General features: G+C 38.4%; 1 protein-coding gene across 4 annotated transcripts in view; it reads right to left on the bottom strand.

The window, feature by feature from the left end:
* Positions 1–24,674, bottom strand: part of ULK4 (unc-51 like kinase 4) — a 513,120-nt gene that overhangs the window by 199,656 nt on the left and 288,790 nt on the right. For all 4 annotated transcript variants that reach the window (XM_001917025.6, XM_023620688.2, XM_070237944.1 and 1 more), the window contains exon 32: positions 23,775–23,880. In XM_001917025.6, the coding sequence (XP_001917060.4) occupies positions 23,775–23,880 (106 nt within the window). The remainder of the gene's footprint in view (positions 1–23,774; positions 23,881–24,674) is intronic.

Here is a 24,674-nt window from a genome sequence, read left to right as displayed (position 1 = left end):
AATCCCTGAAATTTAATCTTTAGCAATAAATATTATTGGCAATTTTTTAAAAATATTGCTGGAAATTTGAAACAGCAAGTATTAGAACAAATTATATATTGCGAAAAGTTTGATCACAATATAACTATTTCAAAATTTAGTCTACTCACAGTATTTCCAGATTCTGTTCCCAACAATAAATATTCAAATAATTACCTTTTCTATGAGTTTCTAAAGAAAGGATGTGCTGGAGAAGAGATATTCTTGACAGTAAATAATTTATTTCCTAGAAATGCTTTTATTAAAACCTGTGTAAGTGAAAGCGCTGATAGAACACCTGCCTCGATTTGAATTTTTTTAAAAAATTATTCTTGGGGTAAGGTTACAAAGGTAACCCCACAAGTAAAATTTGTTCCCAGCATCATTTACTAGCAGGCTACTGCAGTAGGGTCATTGAATGGCAGAATATATAATGTGCTAGAGGAAAAATAACAAAATTAATTTAACACACACATGCATGACTATTCGCATTTATAATATTTATGAAGCACAAACTTTGTGCAAGACAACATTCTGATCTCTTTACATTCTCTCCCACGTAATACTTGCAACAACCTCCTATACTGGATATTATAATTAAACCTATTGTTACAGGTGAGGCCACAGAGGCACAGGGAAGTTAAGACTTACCCAAGGTCATACCAGATACAAATTTCAGAACCAGGAATTAAAACCAGGCATCCTGGGTCAAGAGTGCCCACTCTCAAACACTAAGCCAATGATGTGGTTAATTTTATAAAAATAAGATCTTGAAAATAGGCAAATCTTTATAATATTTTGTAATAAGATGTAGAGTGATCAGAAAAATACATAGATTTACTGCTTATCTCATGGATCAGATCTTAAAAGAGCTGCTAAATTTGAGGATGACATGCATTTTTTTCTTTACAAAAAGATACTTGCTAAGATTTTATAGAATAACAAGTTGTCAGCATGCTGTCTAGCAGATACACACACACGCACACACCCATAGCCTTCCTTAACATATACACTTCGCCTTTCCCTTCAAGATAAAGGAGAAGCTTTAACATTGACTGAAAACAGTTAACTACTATAAAGAGAGCATTTTGAAAAAGGATGCTTGAAAAAGTTTCTAGTACCATCTGATAGGGTGATTGAAAGTACTACTGTTAAGAGTGTTCCTTAAAAATCTCACATCTGTATCATAAGAAAAATTAGACAAAGAGGAAAGGCCTTTAAATAAATAGTGAAGAAGTTAAAAAAAATGAACCATGACCATTATATCACACCATACACAAAAATTAATTTGAGATGTTTCATAGATCTACACATGAAAGGTAAATAATAAAGCTTCTAGAATAAAGCATAGGAGAATATCTTCATGGCTTTGGCACAGGCAAAAAATTCTTAAACAAGGCACAAAAAGAATTAACCATAAAAAGTACAAATTAGATTTATCAAATTAAGAACATCTGCCCATTAAGTTTACCATGGAGGGACATAAAGGCATGCTATAGAATTAAAGAAAATATTTGCAATTCATAAATCCAACAAAGGAATCTTACCTACAATACATAAAGAAACTACACATCAATAAGAAAAACACAAACAAGCCAGTTTTAGAAATGAGCAAGAGACACAGGGACAAAAGAGGATATCCAAATGGCCAGTCAACATATGAAAACATTACAAGTTAAAACCACAAGATACTACCACACACCAACAGAAAGACTAAAGTTAAAAAGACAAATACAAAATATGTAGAGCAACTGGAATTCTCTTTCATTGCCAGTTGGCATACAAATTAGCACAACATTTTAGAAAACTGTTTGGCAAAATCTACTAAAGATTAATACAGATCTTCCTCAACCTGCAATGAGGTTAGATTCCAAAAGACCCATCAAAAGTTGAAAATATCAGCAAAAATGCACTGAACAAGATCAAGAGTTGTCAGATTTTTTTAAAGGAACAGAAACTTTGACAAACACACAGTGTCATTTCACAAGATGATTTAAGAGTGTGTGTACTTCAAAAGTAAAAAAACAGAAAAGAAAAAAATGAAACAGTCCATTACAATGTGGACATACGCATTCTTCAGCAAATCTCTGAAGTAAGATGAATCCCAAAGCTGACCTCATCTCAGAGTTGTGCAATTCAACAACAGATTAAACTCCCCCGCCGGAACCCACCATTGTAAAGTCAAAAAATTGTGTCAAACCACTGTTAGCTGGGGACTTTCTGTATACGTCTTTCCTATGCAGTTCCACTCATAGGTGTATGTACACCTGTGTGTCTGTGTGTATGTGTGCGTGATTCTGTATGTATCTAAAACAAACAAGAGGATACGCCCACAAGAAGACATTGTACAAGAATGCTAACACCAGCTTTATTCATAATAGCTACAAACTGAAAACAAGCCAAATGCCCATCAACCGGAAAACAGAGAAACTATACTATATTCATACAATGGGATACTACGTAGCAATTTTTAAATTAAAAAATACTTATGAAAGGAACAATGTAGACGACCCTCACAGAAATTATGCCACAAAAGTAGCCAGACACGAAAGTGGATATACTTTCTATTTCTTTTCTATGAAGTTCAAGAATAGACAAAACTTATCAATGGTGATAGAAATCAGAATACTGATTAGCTCTGGATATGAGCATGGACTGGGAAGGGATTTGAAGGAACTTTCTGGTGTTGTAAAAATGTTCTTTATCTGGATCTATGTGTTGGTTTTACATGTTTATACATACGCAAAAATACATTAGGTTGTATGCTTAAAATTAATGTACTTCATTATTGCATGTTAAAGCTCAACAAAATGTAAATAAAATATGACAAAAATTGGAAGCTATTTTCACACCCATTTAAAAGTTTACCAAGTAAATCCTAGTAGGTCTTGAATCTACATAAGAATGCAACATGTCCTAATTAGTTTGTAAGAACAGGCAACGTTCTGGGAAAACGAAACTTTACTAGACAAATTATTGAAAACTCTTTGCATAATTCATATATGGTTTTGAAATAAGTATAATTTAGGAAGCAGAGTCAATGGTGCATTTTCTCCATGCAGATCCATGAACTGTTACTTTCAACTATAATAGCCATTAAAACAAAGTACCAAAACTAACTAAACAAGAAGAAAATAAAGACAGGCCACAGACTGGGGAAAAAAAAATTGTAAAACACATATCTGAGAAAGGACCTGTATCCAAAATATACAAAGAATCCTTAGAGCTCAACAATAAGAAAACAAACAACCCAATTAAAAAACAGGCAAAAGATCTGAACACATACTTCATCAAAGAAGATACACAGATGGCAAATAAGCATATGAAAAGATGCTCCATATCACATGTCATTAGGGAATTGCAAATTAAAACAACCATGAGATACCACCACAAACTTATTAGAATGATGAAATTCCAAAACAGTGACACCAAATGCTGATGAGGATGTGGAATAACACAAACTCTCATTAACTGCTGTGGGAGTGCTAAATGGTATAGCCACTATGAAGACAATTTGGCGCTATCTTACAAAACTAAAGATAGGCTTACCACACAATCCAGCAATTGTGCTCCTTGGTATTTACTCAAATGAGTCAAAAACTTAAGTCCATGCAAAAACCTGCACGTGGACGTTTATAACAGCTTTATTCATAATTGCCAAAACTTGGAAGCAACAAAGATTTTTATCAATAGGTAAGTGGATAACTGTAGTAGTTCAATGGAATATATATGGTAAGTACAATGGAATATTATTCAACAACAAACAGAAATGAGCTATGAAGCCACAAAAAGACATGGAGGAACCTTAAATGCATATTGTTAGGTGAAAGAAGCCAGCTGGAGAGTGCAGCTTCTACTAAGAAGCCCAGAATTTAAGAATGAGATGGCTTTATTCTCTGGGCAGAGATGCCTTGTCTAAACACTGGTCAGATGTCTCAAAAACAAAAATAAATGCATGCCATTGGTCACTAACGACATCAAGAGAGAAGATGCTGAACCATGTCTATAAAGGAGGGATGTGGAATCATCAGTAATATTAGCCTCAAAGAGAGAGGGCAGTGTTCCAGTCCACGTTATCAATAATAAACAAAACTAAAGCAAAAGTTTGGTTCCGAATGAGAGGCAGAAAAGACGACCTAATGGTGCCTTGGCTAGCACTTGATGTTCTGAAGACAGAGGTGAGCCAGCCCTTGCTGAAGACATTTTATGAAATTGAAGCAGTAAGCAGGCTGGTGGCATGACCACACAATGGTTAATCCTCCTAATCATGTCTTGACTGGATGGCCAATCGAAAGGAGGGAAGGAGGCTCATGTTACGACCTCTGCATCTCAGCATCATACCAGCTGCTTTCCAGCTGGGGACCCCAGGGCAAGTTTCTGTACCTTGTTGGTCTCGCTTTCATCACCTGTACAATGAGGTGTTTGAATAAACGATTTTTAGGAATACTCCAACTCTAAATACTCTGATTCAAAAAAGGGTTACTGAATAAAATTGAAGGAAAGGAAACCCAAAGCAGAACAACTGTCTCCAACGGCAAACGATGTCTTCTGGGCACGGTGCAGTGAAAGAGATCTGTTAGGAGGGAGGGGAGGACAAAGCATAAAGCCCAGAAAGACTCAATTATGGTGGAAGTTGTTAACAGAACGGGAGGTAAATGGCCTATGGTTTATTCAGCTATTTATAGCTAATATCCAAGAGACACCTAGAGAAAAAGAATGGACTAAATCCAAAGTTTGGTGCTGATATAGACAGAAGATCATTTTATTGTTTGCCACTCACTCATTTATATAACTGTAAATGGAAAGAGCTGATACCTTACATTTCATTAAAAATGTTAATGCTAGATCATTGCTCTTTCGGGACTCATTTTTTAAGTGTGCAAAATTCTACAGACTTTTACAATAAGATGCACATAAAGACATTTGAAATCTAAGTGATCTCTTGACATTTGACTAAAAGTCAAAGTAGCGGACCACAGGACAAATAGAACACTTCACCCATGAAGGGTGACTATTAGCTTTGTTTCATGGTCTGTAAATGAGTTATTAAATTCCTCTATAAAGTTTCATGACTGTTCTAATCTCATTAATAACTGTCCTCACTTTAAATGTCCTACTGTTTGCTGAATATGGCAGCAATGTGCTACGATAATTGCTGCCCGACATTAGATTTTTTTCTCTAAAACTAAGGATATAAAAGAAAAGACATTAGAGACACTATGTGGCACTGATTATATCATTTAAAGAGAAAAAGAAAAAGCCAGATGTTAGCTGTCTCTCTTTGTATGAGTATAACCTGCTTGATTCCACATTTCCATCTTTAGCTCCTGAGTGTCAGCAGCCTAGACATAAGGGAATAAAAGTGAATGTATGTTTCAGCACATCGTGAAAGCACTTACAGAGAAAACAATTTACATCTTAATAGCTTTCTTTCATTATGTTAACTCCTCCTCTGCTTTTCATTTTAGAGATTGCAGGAATGTTTGCAAACATTGGCAAGTAAAAAAAGAATCATAGCATCTCTAGGGCTGTTAAGGGGTTCCAGGGGCCATAAGCCAACCTCCCACCAGCACTGGAATCGCTTCTCTGTTAGGTCACCCTTCGAGACTGGTGTCACTCACAGTGCAGAGCACTCACTTTGCCCAGAAGTTGACTTCTCCATACTTGAGTTTTCAAGCTGTTGGAAAGATCTTTCTTAGGTTGAACAGGAAGCAGATGCCCTGGAGCTTTCACTAGGACTCAAGGTCCTGCCTTTTGGAGCAACTCACAACATGAACCTCCTCCCACCTCACAGGAGAGGTGGGCACATATCTGAAGACAGCGTGGGCAGCTCTCATTAGTCATCTGGACTACAAGCCAAACACTCCAGCATTTTCTGCCACTCCTCAGAAGGAATAGTTTCCATTTGTCTCACCATCCTGGATGCTTAAAGCTAAGCAGCCTCCAGTTTTATCTGCAATGTTTCTTTAATGTTTTACCCAGAAGTAAACTCAACATTCTTCCTCACACAGAGCAGACATTTGACATCCCATGGTTGGACATCAAACAGATGTCCCCTCTTGAAATGCAGTGTGGTAGAGAATTTGAATTTGAAGCATATATATACATGTGAGGAAAACAGGGACAGGAGAATCAGAGTAAATTAATGAAAGCCTTAATAAGAAGACACAGAACACACACTAATGAAGAACCATTTTACTCATTTTAAATATTTCATTCATTTTAAATTAGTAAAATGGGAACTTTAGTATTTCTTTTACCTGGCTCATGTTTGATAGGAACTTTTCAGGATCTTTTGATCATACAGTTTCAAGGAGCTGCTTGTAAATTTGATTTATTATATGGCAAAATACATATATACTAAAAATCTTTTTCTTTTTTTGAGGAAGATTAGCCCTGAGCTAACTACTGCCAATCCTCCTCTTTTTGCTGAGGAAGACTGGCCCTGAGCTAACATCCGTGCCCATCTTCCTCTAATTTATATGTGGGACGCCTACCACAGCATGGCTTTTGCCAAGCAGTGCCATGTCCACACCCGGGATCCAAACCAGCGAACCCCGGGCCACCAAGAAGTGGAACGTGTGAACTTAACTGCTGTGCCACCAGGCCGGCCCCCTAAAAATCATTTTTAAGTTTGGTCTTTATGGCCAAAATAGCTGGCTGTCCACAAATCATATGTGCTCTTCTTTACAAACTGTGGAATCACTGCTGGGAAGTGGCTGCTCAGTGAGGTACTTAATTGCCCAAACTCTCTGCATCCTAACATGGCTATGACACCAGTTCTCATCACTGGAACGTGAGCAAAAGGGATGTGTGTCATTTCCAGCTGGGTTTCTTTTTTAATTGTGGTAAAATATAGACAACATAAAATTTACCATTTTAACCATCTTTAAAGTCATGCATCACTTAACAATGGGGATACTTTCTGAGAAACGTGTCGTTAGGTGATTTTGTCGTTATGCAAACATATTAGAGTGTGTTTACACAAACCTAGACAGCATAGCCTACTACACACCTAGGTTGTATGGCACTAATCTTATGGGACCACCTTCGTATCTGCAGTCTGTTGTTGACCAGAACATCATTATGTGGCGCAAGACTGTATACATTCAGTGGCATTAAATACATTCATAATGTTGTTCCAGACCATTTTCATCATCCCAAACAGAATCTCTGTACCCATTAAATATTAACTCCCCATTACCCCTCCTCTCAGCCCCTGGTAACCACTATTCTATTTTCTGTCTCTATGAATTTTTCTATTCTAAGTATCTTACATAAGCGAAATCAAACAATATTTGTCCTTTTGTGTCTGGCTTCTTTCATTTAGTGTAACGTTTTCAAAGTTCATACATGTTGTAGCATGTATGAAAAGTTCCTTTTTATGGCTGAATAATATTCCATCATATTTTGTTATCCATTCATCCATTGATGGACACATGGGTCATTTCCACCTTCTGGCTATTGTGAATAATGCTGCAATGAACATTTGTGTATAAGCATCTGTTTGAGTCCCTGTTTTCAATTCTTTGGGGCATATACTTAGGAGGAGAACTGTTGGATCACCCGATAATTCTATGTTTAACATTTTGAAGAATCAACATACTGTTTTCCACAGCCACTGCACCGTTTTACATTCCCACCAGAAATGCACAAGGGTTCCAATTTCTCCATATCCTCACCAACGCTTGTTATTTTCCTTTTTTAAAAACAATAGTAAGGGGGCCAGCCCGGTGGTGCAGTGGTTAAGTTCACACGTTCTGCTTCTTGGTGGCCCAGGGTTCGCCAGTTTGGAGTCCGGGTGCGGACATGGCACCACTTGGCAAGCCATGCTGTGGCGGATGTCCCATGTGTAAAATAGAGGAAGATGGGCATGGATGTTAGCTCAGGGCCAGTCTTCCTCAGCACAAAGACGAAGATTGGCAGTAGTTAGCTCAGGGCTAATCTTCCCCCTCCCCCCCCAAAAAAAGTCATCCTAATAGGTGTAAAGTGGTATTTCATTATGGTTTGGATTTCCATTTCCCTAATGACAAATAATATTATGCATCTTGTCATGGGCTTATTGGCACTTGTATATCTTTTTTGTTAAAGATAGGCACCTGAGCTAACAACTGTTGCCAATCTTCCGGCTTTTTTTCGCTTCTTCTTCTCCCCAAAGTCCCCCAGTACATAGTTGTATATTCTAGTTGTGAGTGCCTCTGGTTGTGCTATGTGGGACGCCACCTCAACGTGGCCTGACAAGTGGTGCCATGTCCGTGCCCAGGATCCAAACCAGCAAAACCCTGGGCCGCTAAAGCGGAGTGTGTGCACTTAACCACTTGGCCATGTGGCCAGCCCCTGTATATCTTTTTTTTAAAGAAATGTGTACTCAAGTCTTGTTTTTGAATAAAGTTGTTTGCTTTTCATTGTCGAGTTGTAGGAGTTTCTTTATACATTCTGGAAATTAATCCCTTATCAGACATGATTTGTAAATATTTTTACCTCTAGCTGGGGTTGTTAAGCAGCAGGTATGCCTTCTCCACTATTTTTCTCTTCTGCCTGCTGGATGCAGAGGATTCCAAGACCCATGGAACTGATAGAGCCATGAAATGGAAGGAGATGGGTACCACATGGAAGAAAGCTACTCACTGTCTAGGAAGGCCACATATCCTACTATTATTCTACTGACAAACTTCTCTTGTGTTAATCCACTGAAATTTTGGCTCCTTTTTTCCACAAGCATTACCCAAACTAACAAAGTCCTCTGTCTAAATGTTCACAGTCTTTCTGATTGTATGACCCAGCAGTTAATGATTTCCATTTCCCAGATCTCATTTGCATTAGTGCCTCTTAAATACTGTCTCAGGCCTTCCCTGATTAGACCCTTCTTTTTTCAATTAACACAAACTAACAGCATCATCATTTCGTCAAGACTTACTTATCTATAGCTCTCAAACGCCTCCATTCCTCTTTTTGTAACTAAGATATTTTCCATCCTAAGATCTTAGGCACCCTTATTTCTTTGTGACTTCTTAAGAACAAGGGCTCTGAGTATGAACTTGAAGTTATAAGATGAATAAGTTCTGGGGAGCTAATATACAGCATGGAGATTATAGCTAATAACACTGTATTATATACTTGAAAGTTGCCAAGAGAGTAATGCTTAAGTGTTCCCACCAAAAACAGAAATGGTAATTATGTGATGTAATATACTTTTGTAATATATTAACCATATCAAGTCAACACATTGTACACCTTAAACTTGCACAATCTTATACGTCAATTATATCTCAAGAAAGCAAGCAAGAAAGAATCTCACAAAAAAATATCTAATTACTTTTGAAAAATGGCTCTGAGATCATATTTGTGGATTTTTCAGTACTCTGCACTGTAACCTGTTTGGGTGGTAAAGTTTAGCTCACTTAAAATGGCTGACACTGTCTTAGAATCTAATAACTCATCTTGGGCTTCATTTCTCTTGTGCTAATGATCTGTTTACATGGTCCCATGTGAGGCCCACTTGGCTATTTTTAGTACTTATTTTTAAATACTTATGCTAATTTTGTTAATTATACACAGCAAATTTACATATATTATCTTTTCATGCTCAAAACAAACATATGAAATAGGTACTATTATCCAAAACAAACATATGAAATAGGTACTATTATCCTAAAGAGATTAGGACCCAAACTATCTCACCAAATAAATTATAGCCTCAGGATTCAAACCCAGCTATTTCAATTAACACACCATGTTACCTTCTTTCACTGACATGCTAACTTCTCAAATTCCTCCCTAAATAAGGGACTCAACATCTTTTTTTTTGGAAGATAGCTTCGAAAGTCTTCAGCAGTTCTTTGAGTCATTTACAGGAGGCACAACTCATTGTGTGCCACTCCCTGACACTAATACAAATTCGTGCTTTCTGTTATACGTTCCTCCTTCCCATTTTTAACGTTCTTAATCTGATATCTGATCTAGTCGAAAAGCTTGTTAAATGTCTTCCTCCTTTCTTTTATTGAAAAAACTTTTTTGATAAGTGATAATATGGCTCCGACATTTCAGAGTATTTCAGACGTCACCAAGCCTCCGTGAGCACTGGTGAGGAGACTGGGGAGGGAGAGTAACGACACAAAGACCCTTCCATCTCCATGAAACATGAAAGAAAGAAAAGTGGACCGTTCTGTCGATTTAATGCATAGTTCCCCATATTCAAAATTAAGGTCAGACAAAATGAAAGAAGCAAAAATAAGATCACTGCTTATAAGTTTTTAGCTCCCAAAAATTGCTCTGCCAAATCCAAGATTATGGTCTCAGTCACTGCCAGTGATTTTCATTGTGCTCCAAAGTGACAAGATCTGCCCCTTGGAGATGACCCAGCTGGGTTCCAAAAGCAAAGAATTGGGTGAGAGCTGATGAAAAATCAGTCAGCAGTTCAACTTTACTCATTTTGGTGGCCTTAAAAGACTCCAGCACATAATGTCTTATTTACATCAAATTCTCAATAAACGTATGCGGAGGGAAGATTACTACAGATGAGGTCAGAAGTGAGACAACATATGGTACAGAGCATTCTGTGGCTGAGACTGTGAGCAGGGTGCAGAGACTCCAAGCACTCATCCTAGAAATGGACCATGACCACTACCCTGGGTATCCACCACCATTCAGTCAGTCAGAGCATGTTTACTGAGCAACACATGCACCAGGAACTGTGCAGGGGATTCAGCTGTGAATGCGACAGGGGCCTTCACTCTAGCAGATGACACGGACATTAACCAATTAATTACACAATTCAAACTTTAATTAAAATTGTGGTCAGTGCAATGAAGGAGAGTATAGGATATCAAGGAAGCCTTTCCTGAGAAAATGGTGTTTGAGCTAAGCACTGAAGGAAATAACAAGGTGAGCAGGATAGGGAACGGTAGGTGGGAGGGTGTGGGGTGGAAAGAAGCATGGTACCTGACAGAAACTGAGATAAGGTGAATGTGGCTACAGGACAGACAGCAGAGGGAAAAGTGGCTTGAGTTGAAGCTAGTGAAATAAGGGCTGTATGCTATGTTAATGATTCCAGTCTTGCTCCTAACAGCAATAGAAAGCTAATACAGGAAATAATATGATAAGATTTGCCCCCTAAAATGATCATTCTGGTGCTGTCACTATATGAAAAATAGATGAGAGAATTCTCTTATCTCCTACTTCAATATTCTCCTGTTCCCAAGGTCAGTCCCCCACAAATCATCTCTGAAATTCCTAGCAGACAGAAATGCAGTTAAAACTTTTAAAATTTTATGAAGCGCGTGGGTGGATGGATTATTACTACCTCCATTATGTAGTAGAGAAAACTGAAGCACAGAGACATTAAGTAGCTGGCCCAGGGTTATGCAATTGGCATGTGGCAAAGTCTGGATTTGAACTCAGGAAGTCTGGCTCCAGACTCCTACTATCAACCACAGTGTGATATTGTCTGACTAAGTCTCTAATACTAAACTCAGGTAGATTAATAAATTTAATATCACACATTTATACAGACAGCTTTGGCTATTAAATAGTACCTTAATATTTGTTATTTTATTGTATCTTAATAATACCGCTCTTAGGCAAGTATAAGGAAAAATTTATAAGTTACAAATTTCTTCTTTGGAGATTTGTTACATTCTTAAAACCTAGATGATTATACTTTTCTCGTAGCACAATTATATAACTAGGATTTCTAGTAGCTTTTAACAAACACACTTTATAATACTGAATAGTTTTGTACTATTACCTTCAAGAAAAGGAAACTCAAAACTGAGGTGAAATGCTTGGGACCATTAAGGAAATTAAGCCAACACAGTCAGGGAACTGCACTGGGGCCCCTGTGTCATGAAAGACTAACATGCTTATTTTGGTGGCATTGATCATGGCCACTGACTGCATTTAAGGATCAGTAGGACTTAATCCAGAACTAAACAGACCTGTAGTAGAACCCAACTTCATTGGGGTCCATTGGAGTTGCCAGAACTTAGGCAATTTGTCAACGCAATGTTTTCAGGGCCCAGCCAAGAGCTAAAACCCCCAGCAAACCTACAGACATGAGAGTCAAAATAATAGATGATTTTTGTTTTAACTCACTGAGTTATGAGGTGGTTTGTAATCCAACAACAACTGACAGAACTTGAAAATAAACATAGTCTAGAATTAACAGGTATAACCAAACAAATTCTCCTCAATAGCAGCTGAAGTAAAATGAATGTTGAAATCAAGGAACACCAAACATCGTGACAAATATAGTAGCCCTTAACAAGGGATACTATGAACAGTTACACAGGGTAGTAACTAAATAAATATGTTTCTCATCAATAGTTAGCTGAAAAAAATCGATACAACATTTCTGGCATCTTAAATGTAAGATATTATAAAACACTAATTGTGATGTTACTATAATCTAAATTTTACTTGCACACTTAACACTGTACAGTATTTTATTCCTCCTTTAGGTATACTGAAATAACAAATGTTGTCTGAGTAGTTCCAGAGGGGAAATCGAGAATCAACAAGAGGAGAAATTACAGAGAAGCCAGTTCCAGATCAATACAAAGAAACACTTTCTAACAACTAAAATTTTTCAAAAGTGGAATGTGTTGCCTTGTGTAAAAAAGGACTTCCTAATTGCAGACCCACTTGCACAGTACTCTCTCAAGGTGACAGCACACAAGGGATGCCAGCTTGGGCGGCAGCTGAGTCTACTGCAATGCTTTTCCAACCTGGATTATCATTAGCCTCACCTACCAAGCTCCTCGGCACCCCCGGTCTCAAACCACCGGTCTAATCTTTGCAAGTTAGCCAAGAGAGAGGTAAACAGGTAGTCAGTAATTACCAACCAATTACTTAATTCTTAATTAAAACTGCGAAGTGCATTCTGGTCATAAGTTTCCAAATGACTTTAACGCTTTCAATAGCTTTTGATGAAAATGACCCTGTGCCCGCTGAATGCACCAACTGGTTCTGTGGATTCTTCCTTCTGCTCTTCCCAGTGTTTCCTGCAGCCACAGGGGCCCTCCTGCTGTCCCTCTGCCAGGCCAGCATGCCCCACCTTGGCTCTGCATTTGCTGCTCTCTCTGTCCACCTTCATCCACATATCTGCTTGGCTTACCTCCTCACTTCCTTCAAGCTTTTACTTAATCATCTTCACAATGAAGCCTTCCCTGGCTACCCCAGGCAGGATTTCAACCCCACTCCCATCCAGACATTTCATGCCCCTTTCTTTCCTTTCACTCTTTCCCTCAGTATTTATCATCATGTAACATCTAACATCATCTATACAAACTTCTTCTTCATTTATTTTGCTTATTTACTTTTTCCACCAGAATGTAAGCTCTGTGAAGGCAGTGATTTTTGTCAGTTTTGTTCATTTCTGTACTCCCTGCACCTAGAACAATGCCAGGCATACAAATACTTGTTGAAAGATTGAATGAACTGCATCAGGGTGACAAATTATCTGTTTTTGTAAATAAATTTTTATTGAAACACAGTCACGCTCATTCATTTATGTATTGTCTGTGGCTGTTTTTGTGCCACAAGAGCAGAGCTAAGTAGTTGCAACAGAGACTATGGCCCACAAGCCTAAAATAAGTCATAGCTGGCTCATTATAGAATACTACGCAGACCGCCACTGCACCAGGTGTTGTGTTGGGTAAAGCTCTCATTCTAAATTTCTAGGTACCTGTACTAGATTAAAGATGGCCATGTATTCATTGCAGCTCCTGTCTCAACACATGGAGCCTCTTTGCCCACCCCTTGAACCCGCCTGACTTAGTGATTTCCTTCAACCAATAGAATATGATAGAAGTTAACACGAGATTTCCAAGCCTAGGCAGCAAGGGGCCTTGCAGCTTCCACTCAGGCTCTTCTTGAACACTGTCACCACGTTAAGAAGTCTGAGTGAGCCTCCCTCAGGATGAGGGTCCCCCAGCCCCACTGAGGCTCCAGGCACACGAGTGAGCTCAGCCTACGCTGCCAACCGCACAGAAGAGTGTGCAAATAACTGACTATTATTTTAAGTTACTTAGCTTTGGGGTGATTTATTATCTAGCAAAAGCTACTTGATACAGTAAGATTTACTTATGATTTTTAGATTAAACCCCTACAGCAAATTTTCCACTTTTTTTATTGATTTTTTTTATTGAGTTATTGATAGGTTACAATCTTGTGAAATTTCAATTGTACATTAATGTTTGTCAGTCATGTTGTAGGTGCAACACTTCACCCTTTGTGCCCACCCCCCACCCCACCTTTCCCCTGGTAGCCACTAAACTGTTCTTGGTCCATAGTTTTAAATTCCTCATATGAGTGGAGTCATACACAGATTATCTTTCTCCTGCTGGCTTATTTCACTTAACATAATTCTTTCAAGGTCCATCCATGTTATTGCAAATGGAATGATTTTGTTCTGTTTTGCAGCTGAGTAGTATTCCATTGTATATATGTACCACATCTTCTTTATCCATTCGTCTGTTGATGGGCACTTAGGTTGCTTCCACGTCTTGGCTATTGTAAACAGTGCTGCAATAAACATTGGGGTACACAGGACTTTTGGGATTGGGGACTTCAGGCTCTTTGGATAAATACCCAGTAGTGGGATGGCTGGATCGTATGCTAGTTCTATTTTTAGTTTTTTGAGGAATCTCCATACTGTTTTCCATAGTGGCTGCACCAGTTTGCATTCCCACCAGCAGTGTATGAGGGTTCCTTTTTCTCCGCAACCTCTCCAACATTTGTTGCTATTAGTTTTAGATATTTTTGTCATTCTAACGGGTGTAAGGTGATATCTTAGTGTAGTTTTGATTTGCATTTCCCTGATGATCAGCGATGATGAGCATCTTTTCATGTGCCTATTGGCCAGCAGTATATCTTCTTTGGAGAAATGTCTGTTCATGTCTCCAGCTCATTTTGTGATTGGGTTGTTTGATGTTTTGTGACTGAGTTGTGAGAGTTCTTTATATATTAAGCATAATAAGCCTTTGTCAGATATATGACTTGCAAATATTTTTTCCCAGTTAGTGGGTTTTTTTTTTGTTTCAATCCTGGTTTCACTTGTCTGGAAGAAGCTCTTTAATCTGATGAAGTCCCATTTGTTTATTCTTTCTATTGTTTCCCTTCTCTGAGAAGGCATGGTGTCCGAAAAGATCCTTTTAATACTGATGTCAAAGAGTGTACTGCCTACGTTTTCTTCCAGAAGCCTTATGGTTTCAGGTCTCACCTTTAGGTCTTTAATCCATTTTGAGTTTATTTTGGTGAATGGTGAAAAAGAATGGTCAATTTTCATTCTTTTACATGTGGCTTTCCAGTTTTCCCAGCACCATTTGTAGAAAAGACTCTCATTTCTCCATTGGATGCCCTCAGCTCCTTTGTCAAAGATAAGCGGTCCATAGATGTGTGGTTTTATTTCTGGGCTTTCAATTCTGTTCCATTGATCTGTGCACCTGTTTTTGTACCAGTACCATGCTGTTTTGATTACTGTAGCTTTGTAGTATGTTTTGAAGTCAGGGATTGTGATGCCTCCCGTTTTGTTCTTTTTTCTCAGGATTGCTTTAGCAATTCGGGGTCTTTTGTTGCCCCATATGAATTTTAGGATTCTTTGTTCTAATTCTATAAAGAATGTCATTGGGATTCTGATTGGGATGGCGTTGAATCTGTAGATTGCTTTAGGTAGAATGGACATTTTAACTATGTTTATTCTTCCAATCCATGTACATGGAATGTCTTTCCATCTCCTTATGTCGTCATCCAGTTCTCTCAGAAAGGCCTTGTAATTTTCATTAAGTAGGTCCTTCACTTCCTTAGTTAAATTTACCCCAAGGTATTTTATTCTTTTTGTTGCGATTGTGAATGGTATTGTATTCTTGAGTTCTTTTTCTGTTGGTTCATTACTGGAGTATAGAAATGCTACTGATTTATGCAAATTGATTTTATACCCTGCAACTTTGCTGTAGTTGTTGATTACTTCTAACAGTTTTCCAATGGATTCTTTGGGGTTTTCTGTATATAAGATCATGTCGTCTGCAAACAGCGAGAGTTTCACTTCTTCCCTCCCTATTTGGATTCCTTTTATTCCTTTTTCTTGCCTGATTGCTCTGGCCAGGACCTCCAGTACTATGCTAAATAAGAGTGATGATAGAGGGCATCCTTGTCTTGTTCCTGTTTTCAGGGGGATGGGGTTCAGTTTTTGCCCAATGAGTATGATGTTGGCTATGGGTTTGTTGTATATGGCCTTTATTATGTTGAGGTAGTTTCCTTCTATGCCCATTTTGTTCAGAGTTTTTATCATAAATGGCTGTTGGATCTTGTCAAATGCCTTCTCTGCATCTATTGAGATGATCATGTGGTTTTTATTCCTCAGTTTGTTGATGTGGTGTATCACGTTGATTGATTTGCGGATGTTGAACCATCCCTGTGTCCCTGGTATGAATCCCACCTGATCCTGATGTATGATTCTTTTGATGAATTGCTGAATTCTGGTTGCCAAAATTTTGTTTAGAATTTTTGCATCTATGTTCATCAGTGATATTGGCCTGTAGTTCTCTTTTTTCGTGGTGTCCTTGTCAGGTTTTGGTATCAGCGTGATGTTGGCCTCATAGAATGTGTTAGGAAGTGTTTCATCTTCCCTAATTTTTTGGAATAGCTTGAAAAGGATAGGTATTAAATCCTCTCTGAAAGTTTGGTAGAATTCCCCAGGAAAGCCATCTGGTCCTGGGGTTTTATTCTTTGGGATGTTTTTGATTGCTGTTTCAATCTCTTTCCTTGTGATTGGTCTGTTCACATTGTCTGCCTCTTCTTGAGTGAGCTTTGGGAGATTGTAGGAGTCCAGGAATTTATCCATTTCCTCTAGGTTATCCATTCTGTTGGCATATAGTTTTTTGTAGTATTCTCTTATAATCTGTTGTATTTCTGCAGAGTCTGTTGTTATTTCTCCTCGCTCATTTCTGATTTTGTTTATTTGAGCTTTCTCCCTTTTTTTCTTTGTAAGTCTGGCTAGTGGTTTGTCAATTTTATTTATCTTCTCAAAAAACCAGCTCTTTGTCTCACTGATCCTTTCTACTGCCTTTTTCGTTTCAATAGTATTTATTTCTGCTCTGATTTTTATTATTTCTCTCCTTCTGCTGACTTTGGGCTTCATTTGTTCTTTGTTCTCTAGTTCAGTTAGGTGTGCTTTAAGGTTGCTTATTTGGGATTTTTCTTGTTTGTTAAGATGTGCCTGTATTGCGATGAATTTTCCTCTTAATACAGCTTTTGCTGTATCCCATATGAGTTGGTATGGCATGCTATCATTTTCATTTGTTTCCAGGTATTTTTTTACTTCTTCTTTAATTTCTTCAATGATCCATTGCTTGTTCAGTAGTGTGTTGTTTAGTCTCCACATCTTTGTGCCTTTCTCAGCTTTTTTCTTGTAATTAATTTCTAGCCTTATAGCACTATGATCTGAGAAGATGCTTGTTATCATTTCAATTTTTTTAAATTTGTAGAGGCTTGCCTTGTTTCCCAACATATGGTCTATCCTAGAGAATGTTCCATGTGCACTTGAGAAGAATGTGTATTCAGCTCCTTCAGGGTGGAGTGATCTATATATGTCTATTAAGTCCAATTGTTTTAGTTTTTCATTCAGCTCCACTATTTCCTTGTTGATTTTCTGTCTGGATGATCTGTCCATTGATGTGAGTGGGGTGTTGAGGTCCCCTACTATTATTGTGTTGTTTTTAACATCTTCCTTTAGGTCTGTTAATAGTTGCTTTATGAATCTTGGTGCTCCTGTGTTGGGTGCATAGATATTTATAAGCGTTATTTCTTCTTGATGAAGTGTCCCTTTGATCATTATATACTGTCCCTCTGTGTCTCTCTTTACCTGTCTTATTTTGAAATCCACTTGGTCTGATATGAGAATTGCAACACCTGCCTTTTTTTCCTTGCTATTTGCTTGAAGTATTGTCCTCCACCCCTTCACCCTGAGTCTGTGTTTGTCCTTGGGGCTGAGGTGTGTTTCCTGGAGGCAACAAATTGTTGGATCTTGTTCTTTAATCCATTTTGCCACTCTGTGTCTTTTTATTGGAGAGTTCAATCCGTTCACATTGAGAGTGATTATTGATGCATGTGGACTTAATGCTAGCAATCTGTCACTCATTATCTTATTTTCCTGTGTTTCTTTTCCTGTGTGCTTTAGACTACGCATTTAATACTGCAATTTCTTATGCTGGGTTTCTTAGATTTTTCCTTATCTATGATTTGTGACTCTGTTCTGTACTTTATTTTAGTGTCTACCTTGAAGTTTCTTTTTAGAATCTCGTGTATAATATAGTCTATTCTCTGGTGGTCTCTTACTTACTCGACCAATACTGATTTAGACCCTTTGCTCTTCCCCTCCTAAATAATTATTTTCATTTTTTATTCCAACTCGTCTTACTAATTTGTAGTTAGAGTGCTAAGATCGTCCTTGTTTTGGTAGTTTCCTTATTTTTACCCTAATGCTATAGTTGAATATTTGCTATCCTGTTCTGGTTCTATCCATCGGTCTCCCTAGTCTGTGGATTGTGTCCCCTTTCTCCCTTTTTTCTTTTTTCAAGTATGAGAGCCTTCTTGAGGATTTCTTGCAATGGAGGGCTTTTAGTTACAAATTCCATTAACTTTTGTTTGTCCGGAAAAGATTTAATTTCTCCCTCATATCTGAAGGAAATTCTTGCTGGATAGAGTATTCTTGGCTGAAGGTTTTTATCCTTTAAAGCTTTGAATATATCACTCCATTCTCTCCTAGCTTGTAGGGTTTCTGTAGAGAAATCTGCTGACAGTCTGATAGGGGCTCCTTTATAGGTTATTCTTTTTTTTCTTACTTCCTTGAGTATTCTTTCCTTATCATTCCTATTTGCCAACTTTACTATTATGTGCCTTGCAGTGGGTCTTTTTACATTGACAAATCTAGGAAATCTAAAACCCTCCTCTACACACATTTCTCCGTTGATCCCTAGATTTGGGAAGTTCTCTTCAATAATTTCGTTAAGCACACTTTCTGCTCCATTTTCCTTTTCCATATTCTCGGGAATTCCTATGATCCTTATGTTCTTACTCCTCATTGAATCCATTATCTCTCGGAGATTTTCCTCATTTTTTTAAATTCTTAGTTCTCTTTCTTCCTCTGTCTGGCGCCATTCAGCCTGTCTGTCCTCGATTATGCTGATTTGCTCCTCTAGGTTGTCTACACGGGCATTCAGGGAATCCGTATTCTGTTTTATCTGGTCCATTGTGTTTTTCATCTCAAATAATTCTGTTTGATTCTTCTTTATGATTTCAATCTCTTTTGTGAAGTAACTCCAGAACTCGGCTTGTTTCTCTATCTTTCTCTCTACCTCATTGAGTTTTTTGATTATAGCTGCTCTGAATTCATTATCACTTAGTTTACCTAATTCCAAGTCCTCAGGACTTAATTCTGTGTTTTTATTGTTTTCCTTCTGGTCTGGGGCTTTTATAAATTGCTAGATGGTAGAGGAGCGGTTTTTTCGCATGGTGGTAGAATTCAGTTGCAGTTACAGCCTGTCGCCACTAGATGGGGGTCGAGAGCAGCGTGTTAGCTCGCCGCCTTGGGGCAAGATGGCTGCGCCCACTGGCTTTGTTATGGGGGAGGGGCTGTTACTCACACGCGCCCCTCTGGGTTCAGATCAGTTCTGTTCTCTGGTCTCCCAAGGCCCTTGATTTATAGGGTCCCCGCGGACGGAAGCTTTCCCCCCGTCAGCGGGTCTCCACTGAATCAGCGGCAGGAGTCCTGGATGATCCTCCGGTCGCGCGGCCCCTCCCCCGCTCCTTCCGGACCCACGCCGCAGCGATCGCAGACTCTAGGGGAGGGAGCCATGTTCTCTCCTACCATTCCAGCACTTCCGAAGGTGTAAAGCAAGGTTTACGATCTCTGCCTTCTTGGTATTGTAGGTCTAACGAGCTGACATTATGTTTATTCTCTGAAATTCAGTTCTTCCAATCTTTTGTTGTATTTTGGAGGGGAGAGAATCCCGGTCAGCTCACGCCGCCATTTTGCTCCGCCCACCCACAAATTTTCCACTTTTTATTCATACATCTTCATAGTAAGGTGAAGGCAGCAGCTTCTTTCTTAAGGTATTTATACTTTGTTTTCTGTTATTTCTTGAGCTGAATTATAGTTTAATAACTAAATTTTAAAAATGTGTTGACTTGTGAAAATCTGAGAGTAGTTTTGATAGAGTACAATAGGGGTGGGCAAACTATGGCCAGTGGGCTGGCCTTCTAATTTTGTAAATAAAATGTTATTGAAATGAGGTCATTCCCATTCATTTATAGATTCTCTATGGCTGTTTTCCTGCTATACTGACAGTATTGAGTACCAGTGACAAAGATCATGTGACCTACAAGCCTAAAATCTTTGCTATCTGATCCTTTACAGGAAAAGTTTGCCAACCCCTACTGTCTAACTTTATCTTGAATGTTATTCATAAAAGTAAAAGAATCTGAAATAGCTATGAGGTACACTTTCAAAGCCCAAACAACTCTCATAGTGATTTTCTGGTCTCTTGAGGAAACACTAACTTAGGCAGTTTTCTAATAAACCTAGTAAGAAATGAGTATGTTGATTTCTGACACTCCATAAACCAACGGAGACAAACCTAATTTCTTACATGCTTCCTTGGAGGTGCTACAGGTTTTTGGCTCCTGCACTGTGTCATGTAAATCCATTTTGCTGACAGCTCTGCTGGTAAAACTGAAGCTGGAATTAATATCCATTATCGAAAGGTCATTGCACAGGGACGAGCCATCAGCCAGTTTTAAAATGTTAATAACTCTGATATTTTTCAAATATAAACAAAAGGTCTTCTTGGTTTTATAATTCCTTCCCTAAACATTTTGTTTAAAAAATGAAAATGTTTAAGCAAAAAACCTGAATTATATAATGCAGGTGTGTGTTGGTGATATGTTAACGACTCTACTTATCAGAGTTTGTGCACTTTGTGGCATGCCTCACAGGTGGCAAACACTGTACTAAGGTCCTTATGTATATTACCTACCATACTTCATTGAGTCTAAACACCGTTATTTTATGTACCACTAAGAAAGAAAAAATGCAGCCAATTACATTGTCATATGCTTTCTCGCTAAGAACTTCATTTTATACTCAAAGCAAGCGCTCTTTGAGACTACTTTGATATGGTTTTCCTCATATATTGCCTTTATGAATATATAAAAAGGAAAATATAAGTAAAATTAATTGGTTTAGGTTTTCTAAAAAGTTCTTTTCATTTGGAGGCTGCCTTTCACAATTTTCAACTCTGAATCATCAACGTGCATGTTGTTCCACATGCTGTGTTCCATCAAAGCAATGATGCAGGAGAGCATCACTGAGGCACACTCTCCCAAGGGGTTTACTTCTGGGGTGCTCATGCCCCTTCTGCAAGGTTCAACATGCACGTGCCAGCAGCAATAACTACGTCAGGACCGCTACGTGGATAGCAGTGGTTGATGGACTGATTTCAGAGATATTAAAATGTGAGGTGAAAAAATGTGTGCCTTAGAATTCATCCTACCACTAACTATTAGTGTATGGTCTGAGGATGAAACTCATTTTGACACTGGCCTACTACAGGGCTGTAATAAAGCACTGAATGACAGGAACAATAATTTCTACTTTATCTACATTACAGTTCACTTATTACCCAATGGTGATTTTTAAAGTATCAATATTAGAAATAACTGTATGTTTGGAATAGGAATTTAATTTTGTATGGAATGTAATGAATATATAAAGCAATGATTGAGCCAGAATTGATTCAAAATAAAGATTAACAAGAAGACTTTACACATTTAGTGGCCAAGGAGTTTGGAGAACACCAGAGTGTGATAGCAAGTCAGACCTGGTGCTCATCTCTGGAGACTGGAATAGACTGTTCTGTAGGCCACAAGGATCTTCCCTTCCCTCGCTTGTAACCTCCACTAGCAGGGGCCAGGAAGGAGTTCCCAACCTCTGTGTACTTCTGGAATTTCACTACCCTTCCTCACCCTACCACACCCACAGCCTGACTACCCTCCTCAACCTAAAGACCATCTGGACTCATCATGCCTTTTGTCTCTATTTATGTTGTTAGAAAAAGTTCAGGACTCCCAGGTCATCCACAATCTCCTGCAGTCTAAACAGGAAGGCCTTTCAGAGGCCACATCCCATCCATTCCCAACTTCTGAACCTCTTTCCATTATGACATTTGGATGCATACAGTAAACATTTTAGGCTTTGTGGGCCATGTGGTCTTTGTCTCAACTATTCAATGCTACCATTACACAGCAAAACCAGCCAAGGACAAAATGCAAATGAATAGACGTGTCTATGTTCCAACAACAAAACTTTACTTGTAAAGGTAAGCAAACAGTTGGCAGGCTACAGTTTACTGAATCTCAGATCAATGGTCTGTACCACCTACTTCCTCTCCCCCAATTGCTATCGTCCTCAGACCACTAAATCACTCAATGTTCAATGTTACCCAAATGCTACTCTAGTCCTAATTATTTTTGTGATTTCCACTTCACTCCACAAAACCTGGAATGGAGCTAGGTATAAAGAAAACTGAAGCTTATACAGTTCAAGGGTGGCACTGGACTACAAGAAAAATAAAACAAAATTACCAATGTAAAATTGCCCCTGTGTAAATAAAGGCCTCTGACACTTAAGCTTGATGTTAAATCTACCTGTGCTTTTCTTCTGATGCTCCAACTCTCAGAGTCCATTAAACACAAAATTTCAGTAGCAAACAAGGTGTCCTTCAGTAGGTGACTGGCTAAATAAACTGTGGTACATTCAGACAATGGAATATTATTCAACACTAAAGAAATAAGTTATCAAGCCATGAAAAGACATGGAGAAACCTGAAATGCACACTAGTAAGTGAAAGAAGCCAATATGAGAAGGCGACATACTATATGATTCCATCTATGTGACATTCTGGGAAAGAAAAAACTATGGAGACAGTAATGGCTGCCAGGTGGGGCAGAGGGTGGTCAGGGGGACAATGAATAGGCAGAACACAGAGGATTTTGAGGGCAGTGAAAATACTATGTATGATATTATAATGATGAATATGTCATTATTCATTTCTCCAAACCCACAGAATGTACAACACCAAGAGAGAACCCTAAGGTAAACTATGGACTTTGGGTGATGAAGATGTGTCGATGCAGATTCATCTCTGGTAACAAATGTACCACTCTGGTGGGAGATGTTGATAATCCAGGAGGCTATGCATGTGTAGGGGCAGGGGTTATACAGGAAATCTCTGTCAAATCCCTCTCAATTTTGTTTTAAACCCAAAACTGTTCTAAAAAAATAGTCTCAAAAGTTGTTTTAAATTGTAATATGGCAGATATGTATAAGATGTAAAGTAAGGCCACAATCAACCCATCCAATCTCGTTTTACAAGGTGCTTTTGACCATATATGTTTTTCTTTCGATTGGCAGCAATAAGTCTAAACACTATGCTTACACTTCTATTTCTTGGTTTATCATCTCTAAGCAGTGCCTACCAACTTTGTGCCATGAAAGAGAATGAATGAACTTAGGCAAACTATCATGATCTAACTACACTTCTCATTTTTGCTGGTAATACTATTATTTACAGATCCTTCAGCATTTATTTTGACTGATCAACTTTAAATAGTACTTCTTGACTCCCTACCATGTAAGATGAGAAAACTTACAAATAGATAAAACTCAACAGAATCAGAGACTAATTCTAGGAAGTATTTACCTTGTTCATAAAGCAGCTTCATATTCAAATCTTTGCAGGCAACCAGATTGTTGAGCAATGCAATCACACTTTGCATGGTGTTACCCAGAATGTTCTCCTGATGTTCCTATAATAGAGAATAATTTTCATTACAACTATATAGAAATACAATTGCATGATAATAAAGACAAATGACCAAATGACCTCCATCCCTTTATGCTTTGCACAGGGTTAAATGATTATCTTTTCACACTTTAATGAAGCAGACCCTCCTGTGATACGGCACTCCCCAACAGTGAGTTAAGTGAGCTGGGAGGCAGGACGAATCATTCAGAGCACCAGCACTGTTGCACATGGTCCCCTGCCCAAGAGCAGAGGGACAAACACACAGCCCACCATGCTTTAGATGGACAACAAAGGAGGCAGAGTGACCAGAAATCAAGTATGTGGGCCTTAGGAGACCACACTTGAAAGTGATGTTGAGATCACAAAAGAAAACTACTTAAAGAAATAATTCTGCAGTTTCAAGAGTAAACCAGTACTATTATTTTCCTACTTTAGTCTTGTACATTGATGGTTATGTTGGAGCTGACTTATTGCATCACTGCTCCAGTGTAATGAACTAAATTTGAGACCTAAAAGTGGATTTTGCTTTCCTCCACACTTAACATCGTATAGCAGAGAGTAACTTTGGCCCCAAGGAGAATGAGGAAAACGAGTAATCCTTCAGTCTTAACTTCTCATTTTAAAGCAAATAGGATAATTTCTTTGTAATTTTCAAAGGATTTCAAAAATAATTTGCTTTAGGGAGGAGGATCCAAGATGGCGGCGTGAGTAGTCTTCTTTGTCTCTCCCCCTTCGAATCTACAACTAATTGGACATTCATCACTTAACAAAGGATATCCATATAGCATCTCAGGA

Source organism: Equus caballus, chromosome 16 (assembly GCF_041296265.1).
Source record: "Equus caballus isolate H_3958 breed thoroughbred chromosome 16, TB-T2T, whole genome shotgun sequence".
Lineage (NCBI taxonomy): Eukaryota > Metazoa > Chordata > Mammalia > Perissodactyla > Equidae > Equus > Equus caballus.
Note: the sequence above shows the minus strand (reverse complement) of the source record. Positions and strands in the feature narration are given on the sequence as shown.